General features: G+C 41.4%; 1 protein-coding gene across 9 annotated transcripts in view; it reads left to right on the top strand.

The window, feature by feature from the left end:
• Nucleotides 1-18,786, top strand: part of LOC129190806 (trichohyalin-like) — a 37,886-nt gene extending 19,100 nt beyond the window's left edge. For 5 of the 9 annotated variants that reach the window (XM_054793416.1, XM_054793414.1, XM_054793415.1 and 2 more), the window contains 9 exons: nucleotides 85-185; nucleotides 378-420; nucleotides 3,927-4,003; nucleotides 4,205-4,346; nucleotides 5,278-5,366; nucleotides 5,796-5,943; nucleotides 6,328-6,417; nucleotides 8,033-11,685; nucleotides 12,009-17,689. In XM_054793416.1, coding sequence (XP_054649391.1) covers nucleotides 85-185; nucleotides 378-420; nucleotides 3,927-4,003; nucleotides 4,205-4,346; nucleotides 5,278-5,366; nucleotides 5,796-5,943; nucleotides 6,328-6,417; nucleotides 8,033-11,685; nucleotides 12,009-12,342 — 4,677 coding nt within the window. In that variant the 3' untranslated portion in view covers nucleotides 12,343-17,689. The other 4 variants (XM_054793419.1, XM_054793417.1, XM_054793418.1 and 1 more) reach the window with 4 other exon arrangements.
• The last annotated feature ends 10 nt before the right edge of the window (nucleotides 18,787-18,796 follow it).

The raw sequence follows: 18,796 nt of genomic DNA, 5'->3' as shown, positions 1-18,796 counted from the left end.
GATTTGTAACTTGAACTACTGACTGATAATGAATGAGTTAATAACTGTTAATTGACAAATAGCTTTGTTGTTATTTTGTGTCAGCTGTCAGTGTTTCTGGAGTGCCGTACTTATGTTTGCCCTGGTAGTCAGCATGTCGTCCCTCTCCAAGAAGAGGTGGATGACGAGAATGTGGCTGCCAAGAGGTTTGTTGTTTTTATGTTGTTCATGAGAAGGGTGGCTGTGGTCAGATTTGAAGTATTACCCATATTATCCATATTATCTGTAAACAAGACAAAATACAACAATAAATTTTATGACGTTTATAATTTCAATGTTTTCATGTTTACTAAAATCATCTTCGTTAAATTCACCTCATTTCTCCCTCCTCCGTGCAGCCAAGATGAAGAGGACAAAGAGGAGCCAAGTCAAGTCCCTGCAGTGAGTGTCTATATGTAGTAGTCATCTGTTGTTATATAGACTCTAAATGCCTCTTGAGAGTCAACTACTTCTACACTGTATTCCTCTCCACAAACACAAAGTCACAAATGTAATGTAGTACTGTATTCCTTTTCACTTTGTCAGGATCTTTTTATCAGTGGATTCTTGCGGTAATGGTTATGGTTAAAGGTGTCACGAGACACTCAGTTCACGAGACGAGATGATACACGCGATTGGGCCAACGAGACGAGATGAGATTTTACCTTTATATTTTAAGTAAAGTATATACAGTGTTCCCTCGCTACATCACGGTTAACCTTTTGCGGAGTCGCTGTTTCGCAGATTTTTTAAGTGCAATTTTGCATTTTTACAGCGTATGAATGCGCATTGTATTCTGCGTTCTTGTGGTATATCATAGCGATCTATCGGTGCTCTGTTGTATGTGTCTGTTATTGTATTTACTACTGCTACAAGTAGAGGGTCTTGTATACTCATGTGAGAGTTCACGACGTGTGCAGCACCAACTGGTCTCAGTAGATGTTTACGTGCCTGTACGAGCATAGTAGGAACCCACAGTAGACAATAGCCGGCTAAATATAGAGCCACAACAGTCCTTACTGGATAAGGGAGAACCCACCCATTGTATTCTGCGTCCTGATTGGCTTTAGACCATTGTCAATCAATCTCCTTTGTGCCGTTTCCTGTTGTGGTCAATAGCCGCTAGCAAACTAGCTGATTTTGTGAGCTGCTTGCTAACCGCCAATAAACAACAGAAGAAGAAGAGGAAGCTAAGCGGCTAAATGGATCTACGGTTCAAGGAGGAGGACGATGGGAAGAGCAATATGTTTTAACAAGGACACAAAAGCGCTACGGCCGAATGGTGCCAGGACGAGCCACGGTCAGAGGAGTGAATACGCGTGAGTCACTTAATTTCTTGTAGATTGATCATTAAAATTCAAATGAAATTTCAAACCAAATTTGAACTTTTGAGAGTGCTTAAACGAGAGAAATGTGAGAAAATTTTAATGTCTGTCTGAGGAAAGTGTATAAAATGTATGGTGAGGGGTTTTACAGCCTTAAAACATGTATAATAATTGTAAATAAGTGAAGTTGGCTACTTCGCAGATTTCACTTATTGCGGGCTACTTTGGGAACCTATCCCCCGCGATAAACGAGGGAACACTGTACATCAATATATTGCAATCTACTAGAATAATTTCTACTACGTGACAGTCTTCTGTACTTTTTGTGTATGCTACTAGCGCTGCCTCCACCCATCGAGACAAAAAGATTGACAATAGGGCTCACTCCGTTCATGCCATTGTTCAATGGAACAAACGCCCCGAGGTGCTGAAACCAGTGCACATAGTGAACTCTTTTCCTGCTTGTTTGTAGGCGGGACACAAGAAAAAAAACAGACACGCATGCATGCACATGGCAATGTATGGGGGCCTGCAAAATTGTTGAGTTCATTTTCATTTCTTGTGAGATTCATTTATTTATTATCGTCCCAGGGCTTGTGCACACGAGACTTTTTTTTTAACTGAACGAGAAATTTTGTCAGGTTTTTATCTTGGGAGATTGTGTGACACGAGATCTTGTGACACCCCTAGTTGTGGGTATAATATAGTTTATTTTGAGTGTGCTTGTATGTGCTTAACGTGTGCTTTGAATGTCTTATATTCAAGTACAATACATCACGTTTACACTTGCTCAGTTCAAGAGGTCAAAGTCTTATCAGAATAAATAAGTGTATAGCAGGGGTGCTCACACTTTTTCAGCCTGCGAGCTACTTTTAAAATGACCAAGTCCCAAAGAGCTACCTCCTACAATAAATATAGAAAATATACGTTTACTGTCTTGATAAATGAGTATAAATTGTACATGTATATCGGGATGCATGCACTTTTTCAGCATGCAAGCTGTAAGTCAACATGATCTCTTACTATAAAGCATATATATGTATATATAACATAATATATAAAATATATAAATAATATATGAAATCATTATATAAAAACAACTAATGATTAGTATTTCACATTCACAGTTTCAATGTTTACAGGTAATGAAAGTAGCTGATATCGCTCACAAATAAGTCACAATTCAATTCAGTAATAAAGATAATTACACGTAATTCCTCAGACAATTCACTTTTGTTGACATAACTAGCTGCTACAAGTGAACAGATAACTTTTGTTACAGATATAGGCATCTTACAGCTGAGTTAGTTTATCCATAATCGGAATAATAAAGACAAAAGTTGCATCTCTGTGTGTAGTTTGAGACGTGACCTTCACCATTACCGCGGGGGAGCAAGAGCAAATCAGGAGGGGAGCTTCATGACAGCTGACTGATGTCATATGACATCTATGAAATGACATATATGCGATCGACCCAAACTGCCTTGGCCATCCACCGGTAGCTCGCGATTCGACGGAATGCTCACCCCCAGTGTATCGCTTTCAATTAAAGATGAAGTCAAAAATGCTAAACAGGATACAGTTTATATTTGTTAGGGGTGCAACGATACAGGAAATTCACAGTTCGGTTCGATTAGACACTGTAGTGTCACGGTAAATTTTTTTCCCATACAAAAAAATTTATTTTTATGCCTTTTTTTAAGTAAAGTAAGTATAGTTTTTAAGTTAAATATTTCTGATTCAGCTATACCTGCCTCATTTTCTGCACTGCATACAGAGATGTTACAACCATATGCAACCAAAACAGCATCTTGTAAAAATAAGAAAATACATAGTAAATAAAAAATAAATTACTTGCAATTCAGTTCAACATGGCAGTAAAGATAATCACACATAATTCATCAATAGTTCTGTTCATAGTTTAATAGTAGCCTTCAACTGGCCTTCTAGTTCATGTAGTTTGCCATTCAGTGTTACAATTATAAAATTAAAACAATTATTGACTGACTGACAGCCGAAGTCAAGGCAACACATACAAAACTTAAGCCATAATAACATTTTTTTTCAATTCATCATAAAATAATAGCAACAATATAAATGTGGAAAAACACATTTTTTAATGAGAGTTCAGAGCCCGCACTGCGCTTTTTTATGAGGTTCTCTGTGGAACTAGCCGCTACAAATGCAACAAGGACTTTTTTTGTCAAAATTATTCCCCAAAACAGAATGGCACAGGAAAAATGTGCCCTCTAAAGCTGAAGGAACTTGGGAATTTGAAATGCCGTTGTAGATGAAGTCGCCCATTTTACGAGACTTCCAACTCTGCAAGCGTCATAGGATTAACGCTTTGCATATGTTTTTCTTTTACCCACACGGTAGGGATTACATCACATGCAGCAGAATGCCTGTCAGTTTAATGCCCAATGAAAAACATCACAAAAAAGACAGGGCAGGATGTGAAAACAGGACGCATCCTGTGAAAACTTTCACGACATTTGGCATTCTAACTTGCGTGTGTTGTCATTATTTGTGTGTTTGGGTGTGATGTGATGCCAGTTATTTTCTTCTTTTTGTGACCTAAAGCTGTTGGTAGAGTTTTTGGACTCCAGCAATTCTGCTTCTGAAGAAAGGGAGGATAATTACACTGAGGCTTACAAGAGGTTTGTTCTTCTTGCCATAAATGGAAAAGGCTTTGATCAGATTTGTCGAACTCGTACTATCCCTAAAGCAAATGACTGCTTCAAGACTAAAGCTACAGTTTGAAGTGAACGCTGTTCCATGTGTTTGCACTCTAACTGGTACAATATTCTGTGTAAGGTTTATCAACTATTATATTTAATTTTTATTTTCTTTCCTCTCAGTAGCCAAGATGACCCTTCATGTGATGAAGTCTACAATCACCGGGTGGTTCACCAGCATGAACACATCCAGTGCACTGATGTTGTTGAGTACTCAGAAGCCAATCAGGGCAAGGAAAACGATCAGTCTACCCAAACCCCTGTAGTGAGTAGCTGTTATATTATGCGTTATAACAACCCTCTTGATGATTGCAACACCTTTTGTAACATTAATGAGTTTACTTTATCAGGACATCTTCACAGCAGTGGAATTTGGAGTGGAAAAGGCAGCATGATGCCCAGCTTTAAATATTTTTTGAAGACGGCAGCATCTTCTCAGAACAGGAGTTACTGTATTACGCAGATAAATGGGTTGTAATATCGACTCATTGCTCTCACCAATTCCCCAAAATGTCGTGTTTGAGCTTAATTATGTCAGTGAAAGAGTTTACTGAATTTCCTTCACATCTGCCTAAACGTTTCAGGACCTAGATTCACCTAACTTTGAGGGGATTGATATTGGCTCAGGTTGCTGTTATGATACTATCATGTGGGTTTGCAGGTTCCTCAGAGCATTGGTCAAACCCTCAGTGTGTATCCACCTTAGTACTCACAAAGCAGCGAGGAGATAAGCAAACAAGAAATGCTGGTGGATCTGCAATGTGACCATATCCAGTTGCTGCTTTGAGCTCAGTTTGAGAAACAGGACAGAGGGGACACAAACTGAACCACTTGGAAAGGATGAAGTCAGAAGTCATCAACGTGGTTGACAGTAGCTTCTGTTAAGTTGAATCGACTGACTTTGATTGAGCCTAATGATCTCCATATAATGTACATGTGTTAGTTAGTACATTTACATGCAGTCAAATAACCAATCATAACCGGAATATTAGCAATAACACGGTTGCGCACAGAAAACCCAAATATTACCCCCGAGTTACTCCTGTTCTAAACCGAATATTGGGTCATGCATACGCCTATTGGGATAGGAAACGGACATTAATTTGTGGTCTGCGAATGTTCTATTTGAAAGGAATCTTGTGTCTTTGGCAGGAACTGATACACGAATTGACAAGTTTTGTTTTTGTATCTAACAGTTAGACTCAGATGATTCTGTTTCCAGCAGTCAGCTGGAAGTGGATGTGAACAAGGAAGGGGTTGTGGAGGAGGCCAGTACTTCCAAGAGGTTTGCAGTTTTTACCATGTTTACTGTAGTAACTATGGAAAAGGTTGACTTTATTCGGTCAATAAAAACTAGTGCAGGGGTCGGCAACCTTTTTGCTCTGAAGTGCCGTTTTTAAAAATCATTTCCACTGTGCCAACCTTTATGTTTATATTAGTAATGTTGTAAAATCAAAAGGAACTCAGAGCTCACTTTATTTATTTACACCTCAGGAAAGTACTTAGGAACAATTTAGGAGTACTTTTATTTTTATAATCATTATCTTTACATATGAGACAACTGTGCACAAAATGTTGCCATTCTAGTACAATACAAGTATTTACATCAATTTTACCATTTTAGTCAGGGCTAAACTTAATATGATATGGATCCGTTATTTGTTATTTGATAGTATAGTATGTGTGTTGACATTATGTTCTCACTACTCTGAAGCCTGGATGAAACAGGGACAGACTTTTTTGGTGAAGATGTGGACAGCGTCCGGGAGGATCACTGGTATGAACACATTCAGTGTCCTGCAAGTGGGGTTTCTCAAGTCGAACCGTACAAGGTGAAGAAAAACACCGTCAAAACACCAGGAGTAAGCTGTTGATTATTGGTTATTGTGTTTTCTGCTTAATTGCACATAAAGGGATAGTTCGCATTTTTTGACATTAACTTGTATGACATTTCCATCAGCATTGTAGTCTATTAACAGAGACTTACCCCCCACTTGGTCTCCTAAGTCCAGTTCTGGTCGGATTTCGCTGATGAAGTTCCAGTTTGTTGCTGGGGCCTCTTTACTTAAATTTCCCCAGCAACCATATGGAACTACGTTCTTCAGCAGCGAAACCCGACCAGAACTGGACTTAGGAGACCAAGTGGGGGTAAGACTCTGTTAATAAACTACAATGCTGATGGGAATGTCATACAACTTCATGTCAAAAAATCCGAACTATCCCTTTCAATTTGCCTTTGATCGCAGTCTCAACCACCATACACCAGTAGCGCTGCCATTGTGGCCATTGATGGAGAATTGCATCAGCAGTCCTGTCATCCGCATCTTTTTGTCAAGGTAATTGAGCAGGCCTTTCTCAGTATGTACTACATGGAATTTCACCATATTTTATACCCCTCATAAAAATCTGGGTGATAATAAAAGCTGAAGTTAGGAAGTTGCACGTCAACTGATGAATTCTATCCTCACCGAAATCTATTGAGTTTCATGTCGTGGCTTATTCTCTTAGCGCAGTGGAACCCGTTTGAGTCTGTTAGTCTATGTTATTAAAAAGACGACATACAGCACAGTACGTACAGTACATGGTCGACCGCTTTTGTCGACAAGGGGCCATTTCTATGTAAGTTGTGCCATAAATGTCGACATGTGTTGTAGTATTGTCAACATCCTCATCATCGCAACGTACCACAACATAACTATTGTCTAGTTACGCAGCAGTAAAACATGTGACACGTGTGCACACAGTGACTTCCTTTTCAGTGCAAAGTAAGCTTCAATATAAAAACATGGCAGCATTAACCTCAATTCTCCACCCATTTACTATTTTTTCTTAGATTACAAGTCAATGGAAGAAATGTTCACGTATCAAAACTTTATTACCTCCGCCAAGCGCAGCGCAAAGCGCAATTCAATTTTACTGTGTTGTTCTTCTCAGATATTTTGCTGTCATTATAATTAGGTGTCTGCAGTTGTTTCAATAGTGTGTAGTTAATGTTTAGTTAGATTTTCAGTTGCTTTCCTGTTGTCCAGCAATGTTCTGCATAAGTTTAGAGTCTGTAGATGGCAAGTAAAGGTTTCAACAGCAACTTATTAGGAAAGATATCGAACTTGTGCGTGTTCATCCTTGGCAAGTTCAGCAGCCGCCTTTCTCTGCATTTTTTGGTTGCTTCTTGAACTTTTGTTTATGACGGACTATCTTAGGAGCCCTGTACAGTCGTCCCTCGCTACATCGCGGTTCAAACATCTCTCTCTCGCTCTCTCTCGTGTTTTTAAAAAATTCATTAATGATTGCTTTTTTTGTGGTTGACTATGGCCTGTTATTAGTCAAAAATAATGAAAGACAAGTCATATTTTGTATTCTGGTCACGAAGAGTCAGTAAGGATACATTCATGAGACAATAGAGTACCGTAGATTACATTACTGTAACAGCGCATGTAGTCAGCCATTTCGAAAAAAAGTTCTCCTCCCATTCCATGTGGAAGTGGTACTTTTTTGGCGTCTTACTTTGTCCTTCTTCCCCACTCCATTTGAAACACTTTCTTAAGTTTAGAACAAACAAAGTGGAGGCTAACTAGTTAGCGCGGTAGCTTTCTCTATCGTGTGGGCGGCGGCCGTCCTGTGCATTAATGTTTTGCGCAACGTAGTTTAAACAAAGAATAATAGGAGTGTGAAGGTGACAAAATGAAAAATGTGCAAGCAATGGATAGTTTCAATTTCGGCAATGTCGACAACTGCCTATGTCAACGTTGGTCAACCAGTACGAGGGGCGTCAACATTCCACAGTAGTACATGCGAGTGTTTCAGGCAGCAGACGGGAAGAAATTGTATTGTTTACACTGCTGCTATTCAGGTTTGATGACGTTGAAGATAATGGCATTCTCTCAGAAAAGTTTGGCAGTGACACCACTGTGTCTTAACTAGATGCATATTTTTGAATCACCTTGGCAACAGGTACAGACAGAGCTGTCATTGGGGCAGGGGAGAATGCATTTCCACCAGGAAGAGCTTAGAGGACTGGAGGAGGATGGAGAGGAACATTTAAAAATAAAAAGTGAGGCAAGAATGCTTGTCTGCCAGGAAGCAAAATGTAAACATGAGGAGGAAGAAGAGGAACATTTAAAGGGAGGTGTTCAGTTAAGATTGCGTGTCCAACAAGAAGAGCTGCAGACACAGGAGGACAAAGAAGAGGAACATTTAAAGAGACAACAAAAGGAGGCAAGAATGCATCTCCGCCAGGAGGAGCTATGGAACGAAGAAGATGAACAATTAGTGAGGGAAAAGGAGAAGGGGGAAGACGAGGAGGAGAAACTGAGGCGGGAGGAAGAGGAGAAGGCGGATCATTTAAAGAGTGGGAAGGAAATGATCATTTGTATCCCCCAGGAGCAGATGAGTAGTGAAGGAGATGAAAAGTTGAAAAGTGATGTGGAAATAAGAATACAGATTCACCAGGAGGTGCTGAAGAAAGACGGAGAGGAGCACCTGATGAAGGAAAAGCAAATGAGAAGACAGCTCAGCGAGGAGAAACCGAGGAGAGGTGAAGAGGAGGCAGAGCACCTGATGAGGGAAAAGCAAATGAGAAGACAGCTCAGCGAGGAGAAACCGAGGAGAGGAGAAGAGGAGGCAGAGCACCCGATGAAGGAAAAGCAAACGAGAAGACAGCTCAGCGAGGAGAAACCGAGTCGAGAGAAAAAGGAGGAGGCAGGGGAGAAGTTGAAAAGAGAGATGGAAACAACATATCTCTGGCAGGAGGAACTCAGTACAGAGGAAAAAAATGAGGTTGAACAGTTAAAAAGGGAAAAAGAGGTGAGAGCAACAGTCTTCCAAGTGGGGCTGATGAGGGAGGAACATGAGGAGACAGAGCAGTTTATGAGGGAGAAGGGGATCAGAATACATCACTGCGAGGAGCAGCTCAGCACTGAGGAAGAGGAGGAGGTGGACCAACTGAAGATGGAAAAAGGGAGAAGAATCTGTCTCTGCCTGGAAGACCTAAGGAGAGAGGAAGAGGAGGAGGTGGAACGGCTGAAGATGGACATTTATATGAGAAAATGTCTCCTCCAGGACGAGCTTAGTGCAGACTTTAAGAAGGAGATGCAGATGAGAGTGCAGTTCTGTCAGGATGAGCTGAGAAAGGAGGAAGAGGAAGAGGTAGAGAAACTGAGGAAGGAGAAGGAGATAAGAATATATAAACAAAAAGAGAAGCTGATGACAGAGGAAGATGAGGAGGTCGCACAATTAAAGAAGGAGAAAGAGAGAAGAATCTGTGACTGCCTTAAGGAGCTCAGGAGACAGGAGGAGGAGGAAGTGGAGCAATTGATACAGAAAAAAGACACGAGAATGCGACGCCACATGCAACAGCTTAATAAAGACGAGGAGACCGTAAATCATGTCCAGAAAGAACCGATAAAAGAGAAGGAGCAGGAATCGTCGAACAACATGGATATGAGAAAAAATCTCCAGGCGGACCTTAGCAGCGTGACAGTAGAGGCTGAGCGAGCAAAGAGACAAAAAGACTTGACATGTCGTCGCCAACAGGAGGACCCGAAAAGAGAAGAAGAGAAGGATGAGCAATCGAGGAAGGAGAAAGATGCTAGAATTCGACTCGGCCAGGAGGATGAAATGAGGAAGGACTGGAGAAACGCTCACTTCCTGCAGGACAAACAGATCACAGACGAGAAGGAGTTAAAGCAGCTAAAGAAGGAGAAAGAGAAGAGAATGAGGCTTTACCAGGAGAAGCTGAGGAAAGAAGAAGAGGATGAGATAGAGTCCTTGAAGAGAGAACACGTGGCAAAAGTGTGTCTTCACAAGGAAGCGCTGAACAGAGAGGAAGAAAAAGAGATGGAGCAGTTGGAGAGACAAAAGGAAGCAAGAATGCGTGCCCGCCAGCAGGAGGTGAGAAGAGAGGAAGAAATTGAGATGGGGCGATTAAAAAGGGGAAAGCAGACAAAAGCAACGCACCACGGAGTGAATCTGAGGAACGAGGAAGAGGAGGCAGAGCGGCTGAGGAGAGAGGAGATGATGGCACTCCTCTACCTGGAAGAACTGAAGAGAGCAGAAGAGGAAGATTTAGAGAGTTTGAAAATGGATATAATGAGAAGGTGGCTACGCCAAGGGGAGGTGAAAAAAGAGCAACAGGAGGATGTACTGAAGACGGAGAGGGAGACAAGAGCACCGCCTCACCATGGTCTAAGTAGAGGGGGTAAGAATGAGCGGTTGAAGAGGGAGGAGGAGGAAAGAATGTATATCTGCCAAGAGGAACTTAGCACAGAGGAAGAGGAGGAGTTGGAACAAATAAAGAGGGAAAAGCAGAAAAGTAGCCGGAAAGACAAAGTGGAGGAGGCAGAAAGGAAAATGCTGAGGAAAGAGGGAGAGGAGGTCACAGAACGATTAAAGAAGAAGGGTCAGAAACATGTCCCCCAAGAAGAACTGGAAGAGGAAAGGGATGAAGCAAAGCAGTTTAATTGGGAAAAAGAAAAAGGTAGGCGTGGCCAGCCGGCAGAGCTTGGAAGGGAGGATGAGAACTTTGAGATGAGAAAGAGGGAAAAGGTATTGAAAAGACGAGTCAGTCAGGAGAACCTGAGGAGTGCGGAAGAAGAGGCGGTGGGAGGGTTAATTGGGGAAAAGGAAAAGTTAATCCAGCTCTCCCAGCAGGAAAAAAAAGAGGATGTGACAGTTTTGACAATGGAAAAACAGAGAATTCATCTTTGCCAAGAGGAGTTGAAGAGAGAAGAAGACGAGGTGAAGCAGTTAGAACGACAAAAGGAGAATCGAATCCGCCAACACCAGGAAGACCTGAGAATAGAAGAAGAAAATGAGGCGGATGAATTAAGGAGAGAAAAGGAGGCGAGAATACGTGGTCTCCGGGAAGAACTGAAGGCAGAGGAAGAGGAGGAGACTGAGAGGTTAAAGAGGGACAAAGAGAAGAGAATGCGTCTCCTCCAAGAGGAGCTTAGGAGAGAGGAAGAGGAAGACCGACTGAAGTGGGAAAATGACAGGAGAATATGGCATCACCAAGAGGAACTGACCAGACAGGAAGAGGAGAAGTGGTCTAGGATAGACCGGCAGAAAAGAATGCGTCTCCATTTGGAGAAGCTGAGGATTGAGGAAGAGGAGACAGCAGAGCGGTTGAAGAGAGAAAAGGAGAGGAGGATGCAGCTTCACCGGGAGGAGCTGAGAAGAGAGGAAGCAGCAGAAGTGGAACAATTACGGAGGGAAAAAGAGAAGCGAATAAGTTTTCTCCAGGGGGAGCTTAAGAGAGAAGAGGAGGAGCAACAATACAGAAGGGAGAAGGAAAAGAGAATGCTTTATTGCCAGGAAAGGTTACACAAAGAGGAAGATGATACGGTGAATCTCTTCAAGAGAGCGAGAGAGAAGAAAATGCATTACTGTCAAACGGAATTGAAGCAAGAGGAAGGAGAGGAAGCAGAGAGGTTGAACGGAGAAAAACATAGAATTCGCCTTCTCCAGGATGAGCTGAGGAGAGAGGCAGACAAGTTGATTGAGCGACTGATGTATGAGAAGGAGCACAGGACGCGTCTCCGACATATGGACCTAAGTGGAGAAGAGGAGGAGAGGAAACTGAAAACTGAGTACAAAGAAAAGCTGAGGTAAGGTCATCTTAATACAGCATTTGTGAAGAAGTGACATTGTTGTGAAGGAGTTTTTATTCCTGACATGCAGTGAGCCACTATAGTCAGATTTACAAGTTGAGTTGCTCAAATTCACCATTCAATTGGGAGTATAAACATTGACTCTTGGCCTTTGTTTTGTTCTCCTCAATTGAGGTTATTGACAATCTTTTGCACCAAAAGCACTGCAAGTTCCACACCAGATCCACGTGTACAAATTACCACCACCACAGAATGCAAAATCATGTTTTAATTCTTGGACATCTGATGAATACTGAGTTTGTGTATATGTACCTCCTGAGGGCCCTGCGACTGTGTCTTCTCGCCAAGAGGAAAGAAGAGGAAGCATTGTTGAACAAATTATCTGACCAGAAAGAAGGATTATCTGAATCTGTCCAGAAGGAGCCAGATGAGGAACAATTTAAGCTCAGGTCAGACACACAATTACACAAAGACACAGCTTTGCAAAAGATTTCTATGAGGCTATGTCCACACCAAAACAAATGTTTTCTCCTATCGTCCACACACAAACTTCAGTCGTTCATAAAAACTGAGCTTTTGGAAAAAGAGTTTCGAAACTTTGGCTTCAATGTAGATGATGGATCAATTGTATTCCTTAATTTCCACGCTAAATAAGTATAATTTAATGTGTGCAATGGCAAGCATTACATTGCTGATTTTCAGCACTACATTACATTGACGAACAAAGGCTTCGAAGGACGCTGCTGCTGCTGCAGCTTTTCTCTTTAAAATTGCTACAAAGCTCCCGCTAGTGACAGCGGTTTGAAACAAGATGTCACAAGTGGGAGTCGCCACTTGTAAAAAGGGGCGGAACCCAACGCAAGGAGTCAGACCAAAAATAGAAACAAAAGGTATTTAATAACATAAAGTGTCCCGAGCGGGAAAAGTAAAACACAGGGGAAAGTCACAAACCAAAAGTAGAAAAACACAAAACGCTGCCAGCAGAAGGCTGACAGGAATAACTAGAATGCAACTAAGAAATACTGCAGGCAAACCTGAGCTGGAACAATAACTAGTGTGACAGGAAGTAGTACTGAGCAGAGGGACAAGGGTGAGCCAGAAAGCGGGGAACAGGTAAGGAGCCGGACGAAGCGGAACAGGTAGCAAGGAGTACAATCTGGCACTGGTCCTGAGTTGCTGCTGAGTATAAGAAGGTAGTCTGATGAGATTGCCTGCAGGTGTGTGCTGGGGACTCCACCCACACCGGCTGAAGCTGCACAGAAAGCATACACACAGCAGGCGGCAGCAGAGCGACAAACACCATCGTAACACAAGACCCAGTCGCACCTTCAGCTTCTAACTTGGACAAGTCGTTATTTTGGAAAAATGGCGTGAGAATGTTCGCATGGCAAGGACATCGTGCTTGTGTTTGACTGAGCTACCTCGCCCACACATTGAAAGCTTCCCTGTTATGTAAGCCTGTTTTGTGCTACATAGTAACTACTACAGTGGAGGCAATTCAACAAGGACAGTTAGACAGACACACGGGGTTATTTCAGCAATTATAAGTTCTGCCTTCAGATACTTATGCTACATTTGGATAAAGAACATACACTCCTGATCATAATGTTAAGACCAGTTGAAAAATTGCAAGAATTTACATTTTGCATTGTTGGATCTTAAATACCCGCAACCCTAGTGAGGATAAGCGGCATAGAAAATGGATCATTTTAAGAGAGAAGACACTATTGAATCCAAGAAATACCTCATGCTGTCATTTGAAACTTCTTAAAAGATCTTAAGGGTTATGGAACAAAGAGTCAAGTAAAAAAGAAGTCACTGGCCCTGAGCCGCAGTCAAGACATTGGACGATCCTCGGCCCAAATGAAGGTTGTGACTGCCGCAGAGTGCAGTCCAATAACCATCAGACGATATCTGCGAGAGAAGGGTTTTAAGAACCCTTCAAAAAAAAAAAAAAAAAATTTGGGCCTAGAGATGTATTGCAACAAGATGGTGACTTTCAGATGTTCGGTGGAAGAATTTATTTTTGATAAAACTTGAATTGCCAAATGAACAAAATGAATTCCTTGACCCAGATCCACACTAAAATGTTCCGAGTTCTTCCTTGGCCACCCCTCTTGCTGAAATTGGTCTTCTATTGTTTGCATAAAGCTGCTAACTATCTATGTACCTGTGTATCTATGTGTCTGTGAGTTCAGACAGGACCGTGAAGCTGTTCTCAGAAAAATTTGCCGTGCACTTGACGAAGAACGAACGGCCGAACATGATAGACTGAAGTCTCATAGGAGGCATTATTTTGAGCATCTGAGGGCAGAGTCAGAAGAGGAGCTCCAAGCACTGAGAACCAGGCTCCAAGAAGAGCGGGAGGAGAACATGAACTTTTTAACACAGGAGGTAGTTCTTGATGGTTTTGATGACTAAACCCTTCTAGTGTAGTTAACTTTAAAATGATCTTCTGTAGAAATGTAGGGTCTAGGTAGCCAAGTAGGGTATGTGTACCCCCAGGGGTACGCAAATTGAATAAAAATTAAAAACAGCGTGACTAACATAGGTGTCTCAAAGCCTAACACTCTGAGTTACGGGGTGTGCTTGAACGCCTCATCACGTGAACAGCGTCTGCAGGGAGTAGAGTGCAGAAGAAAGAAGTTCTGTGTGCACTATATGAACAAATAAGTATGTTTGTATACAGTGTTCCCTCATTTATCGCAGGGGATCGGCTCCCAAAATAGCCTGTGATCAGTGAAATCCGCAAAGTAGCCATATTTTTTTACAATTATATGTTTTAAGGCTGTAAAATCCCTCACCATACACGTTATACACTCTTCTCAGACAGGCATTTTTTCACATTTCTTTCTTGTTTAAACACTCTCAAAGTTCAAATTTCGTTTGAATTTTATTGATCAATCTACGAGGTTGGACTCATGCGTATTTCACTCCTCAGACTGCCTCGCTCGGAAGCCGTTGGTTTTTGTTTCCCTGTTAAAACATACTGCTCCTGTAGTCGTACTTTCCGGTTAGATAGTTTGCTAGCGACCATTGACTACAACAGGAAAGGGCACGAAGGAGATTGATTGACAATGGCCTACAGCCAATCAGGGTGCCGAACACAATGGTCAGGTTCTCCCTCAGTCAATCAGGACTGTTGTGGCTCTATATTTAGCCAGCTATTGTCTACTGTGGGTTCCTAATATGCTTGTACAGGCACATAAACACATACTGTGACGAGGTGAAGGGACGACATCTTTACTCCAGCTGCACGCGTCTTCAACTCTCACATGAGTATACAACACCCTCCAATGGTAGCAGTAGTAAATACAATAAGAGACACACACAACAGAGCCCCGATAGATTGGTCTAATACACCACAAGGACGCAGAACACCATGCGCATTCATACGCTGTTAACAAAAATGTAAAAATGGAATTTAAAAAATCAGCGAAACGAGTCCGCGAAAGGTGAACTGTGATATAGCGAGGGAACACTTTATAATAATTCTTAAATATTTAAATTATTTAAATAAATAAACTGAATAAATCAAGTTCATTCTTAAGCCAGACCAGACTGATCAAAACACAGCCACGGGTGCACAGCAAAGCTAAGAAAGAGAAATACAACAATAACACAAAAATAACCTTCACTGATATTGTGTTGTGATGAATAGTTATTAATACACTGTACATGGTTGATATCATGAATTTCTCTGTACCAGGATAAAGATACACATAAAATGCTCTCTGCAGATTGAAATATGAGTATAAGTTCAGCTCTCGAGTAGACCTGACATGCCTTGACATACATGGTGAATGTCTTACACATGTATCTGCTGACTCCTTGCTGATATCCACCTGTCCTATGGAAAGTATATGCAGTAAATGTGCTCTGCAAGTCAGAATCTTCATCACACATGGCTTGTCCACACTGTTTGTAACTATGCCGCAATGTTATGATCCGAGCTCGATATAAAGTTGTCTGGTACAGTCTTCGTCCATCAAGTCTGTGCCCTCCTTGCGTCTCATGTCCATTGCCATACTATCGATTGTTACTACATCCATGTATACATTACTACTTCAACATTTTCAGAATAAGCACTGTTAGCTGACAGTCCAGTGGAACCTCGGTTAGCCTACGCTCCGGTAGTAAGTTTTTCTGTTGTTGAAAATGTACGCTGAAATTTTTCCCCGGTTTGCATACATTGTCCACTTAGTGGGCAATATGGCACACGTCTTGTTGTGGTATTAATACACTGTGTGAGTCCAACTGTGGTCTCAATGTATTTTTATCACAAAACGTCCTTGCTAACAGCCTAAACGGGAACTGTAAGTCAGCTCCTTCTATGATGCCATCAGCAGTTGACCCTGTAGTAGTTGTTAATACAAAAGACATTTTTATAGTTTTATTATTAAAGTTGTATATGCATGAAAACATTCTAAATGCATATAAATGACAAATGAAAGGTATAAATGAAGATTTAAGGTTACTTCTACCTTCATGTAGACGTGATTCTTGCCAAAGACATGATGCGGCAGAGAGATCGACACGGACGCCACCTTCGTGCTTTGCCATGAATTACTTCTTGATTTCAGGAGTGTTTCTTACCTTTATCAAATGCTGGCCCTTGCAACATTCTTTGGCTCCATTTTTTGTTATTTTGCAGCCGTGATCAAACGAAAAGCAGAGGCATGAGGTGAGAAAAACACTATTGAATTCAAGAAATACCTCATGTTGTCCCTTTGATTCATCATTTATATTTATATGCGTTTTCTGCATGCAAAACTATAATTGTAAAACTGCAAAAATTGTATTGATATTATTTCGTATGGGAAAAATGTATTCAGTTAGCGTACGTTCCGGTTAGAGTCTGACCTTCTGCAATAGATTAATGACGCTCATCGAGGTTCCACTGTATATTATTTTCGAAGGCCAGAGCTGCTTTCGCTTCCTGACAAAGCAGTTCATTGAGCATCTGATATAACACGCACAAAAATCCGCCACAACAGGTAAGCTGTTTGACTGGCGGTGATTGACACTTCACAAATCTATGCAGAGACTGCAAGATACAAGAAGAGTGAGCAGTGGTCCCTGTTTAGCTACCCTTGAACAACAGCGAATGTGGCCATGATAAGCAACCTCTGCGCGTCACGTAACGTACACTACCTCAAAGACTTATTTATGAAACGCTTAGGTACGTGACGAACTTCACAAATCTATGCAGAGACTGCAAGATACAAGAAGAGTGAGCAGTGGTCCCTGTTTAGCTACCCTTGAAATTTGGCATGTATAGAATAAAATGTGGATTTCCTAACTGCCATCTTGGCAGGCTTTTCCACGGTAAAACTGGTTCGGGGAAAGATAGCCGGCACAGCTGGTGGTAGAATGCCCCTGCTGAAATACACATTCAGTGCCAAATTTACTTTACCTGAGGTGCATTATCAAACCATCTGTCCTCAAAATGTGCCCAACATAATCTCAAAAATGTGACACAGCAAATGGCATCTTTTGTAAATGTGAAAAGGCTTACTGTCTGCTCGAGTGTTCTAACAAAAGCCTGGCATAATATAATAAAAATATATAACAGAAAATCAACAAAAAATGCACCATAAGAATAGACAAACACTATTCCATGCTTAGCTCAGAGAGGGTGTGTTCTCCAACTGACGTCACTTCTTTCTCCTCCTTCATTCTCCGATAGGTTTGATTTTCATTAGCGAAAAATGTAAAAAAAGGATAACTCTGTCAACATTCAAGCACACATCTAACACAGGAAATATGTCTTTTAGTGTTATTTTGGTGTCATGAGCACTTTCAAATATATCAAACAGGTGAGAAATACAAATAATGAAGATAAGATGTTTGATTGTGTGCCTACAGACACTAGTTTTGCAGGAGTTGAGGTACACATGTCTGAAGGGGTACTGAAAAAATTTTGGGAACCACTGATGAAGGGGTTAACCAAGCTGAAACTGTCATTTTCTTGTACTCGTGTCACCACGAGCAAAACTGTGTCTCAACAGGCACGACAGAGGATGCTGAATTCAGGCTTCTGCAGTACCTTTGATCCACTAGGTGAGACAGGTAATGCTGTTCTAAAAAAAAAAAAGAAAACATGAAGTTTGACTACACAAAATAATATGTGTCTTATTTCATTTCGGCAGCTTTGGAGGCCCAAAATCAAATGTCAGGTGGTTTAGGGCCAATTCGTCTGAACACCACCCATATCCCAGCCTTAAATTCAGCTCTGTCCCTTGCTCTGTCACTGCCCACCGCCGCTGTCTACTGCCCTGCCTATAGACCCGTGCATCCCTTATTGAGTACTCCTGAGCAACTGCCCAGTCCCCTCAGAGCAGCAGCAACTGAAGATGCATTCATCGCCACAGCCTACCTAGCAAATCCTTCTGGATACTGTGATCAGCTAAGCATAAATAACTTTAATGAGATCACAGTTCATCAGTTCCAAAAATGAAGTCCAAATGACTGGATTCCTTCTGCCCCCATGTAAAGAACATTATCCTCGCTACTGTCTTTGAATAAATAGAGTTTAAGCAGTGCAGCCATTTGGATTTTGAAAACAGTCAGTCTACTGAGGCCAACTACACCTGAATCTGCATTGTTTCCTCCTGAATAATAGGTTCAACAACCAATCAGAAGCTCCTCTCCAGATCATCCTGGATGAGAACTTCAGCCAGAACACTGGAGATGGCTCTTGGAGCATTATTTTTGGCTGAAATAAACAGCCTCATTTCTAATCGTGAGTATGCGACATGGGCCAGCACTCTGCACTTACCAGGGCTGGTCCTGGTCAGATTAGATTAACATGGCAACACGTAGAAGCCGAAATTTGATTGTATAAAAAATATGTGAGAAATACACTAGTGGAAGAAGTGCAGCCAAGACACACATGGAATAAATGAATACAATTACATGGAACAGTTGTTGTAAATGTATGTCAGCGCTTCTGATCATAGAATTCTGGATGTTTACTCCTTAGATTGGAGCAGGTGATCCTGCAAATGTTGGTATTGATCTGATACCAAGTCCTGTAGATACAAGACCAGCATTGCAGACACGACATTTTATCATTAATTTGTTGATGATTATAATCAGAATTCAA

The sequence above is a fragment of the Dunckerocampus dactyliophorus genome, chromosome 12 (genome assembly GCF_027744805.1).
Source record: "Dunckerocampus dactyliophorus isolate RoL2022-P2 chromosome 12, RoL_Ddac_1.1, whole genome shotgun sequence".
Classification (NCBI taxonomy): Eukaryota; Metazoa; Chordata; class Actinopteri; order Syngnathiformes; family Syngnathidae; genus Dunckerocampus; species Dunckerocampus dactyliophorus.
The sequence above is the reverse complement of the archived record's forward strand: the minus strand, read 5'-3'. Positions and strand labels throughout refer to the sequence as shown.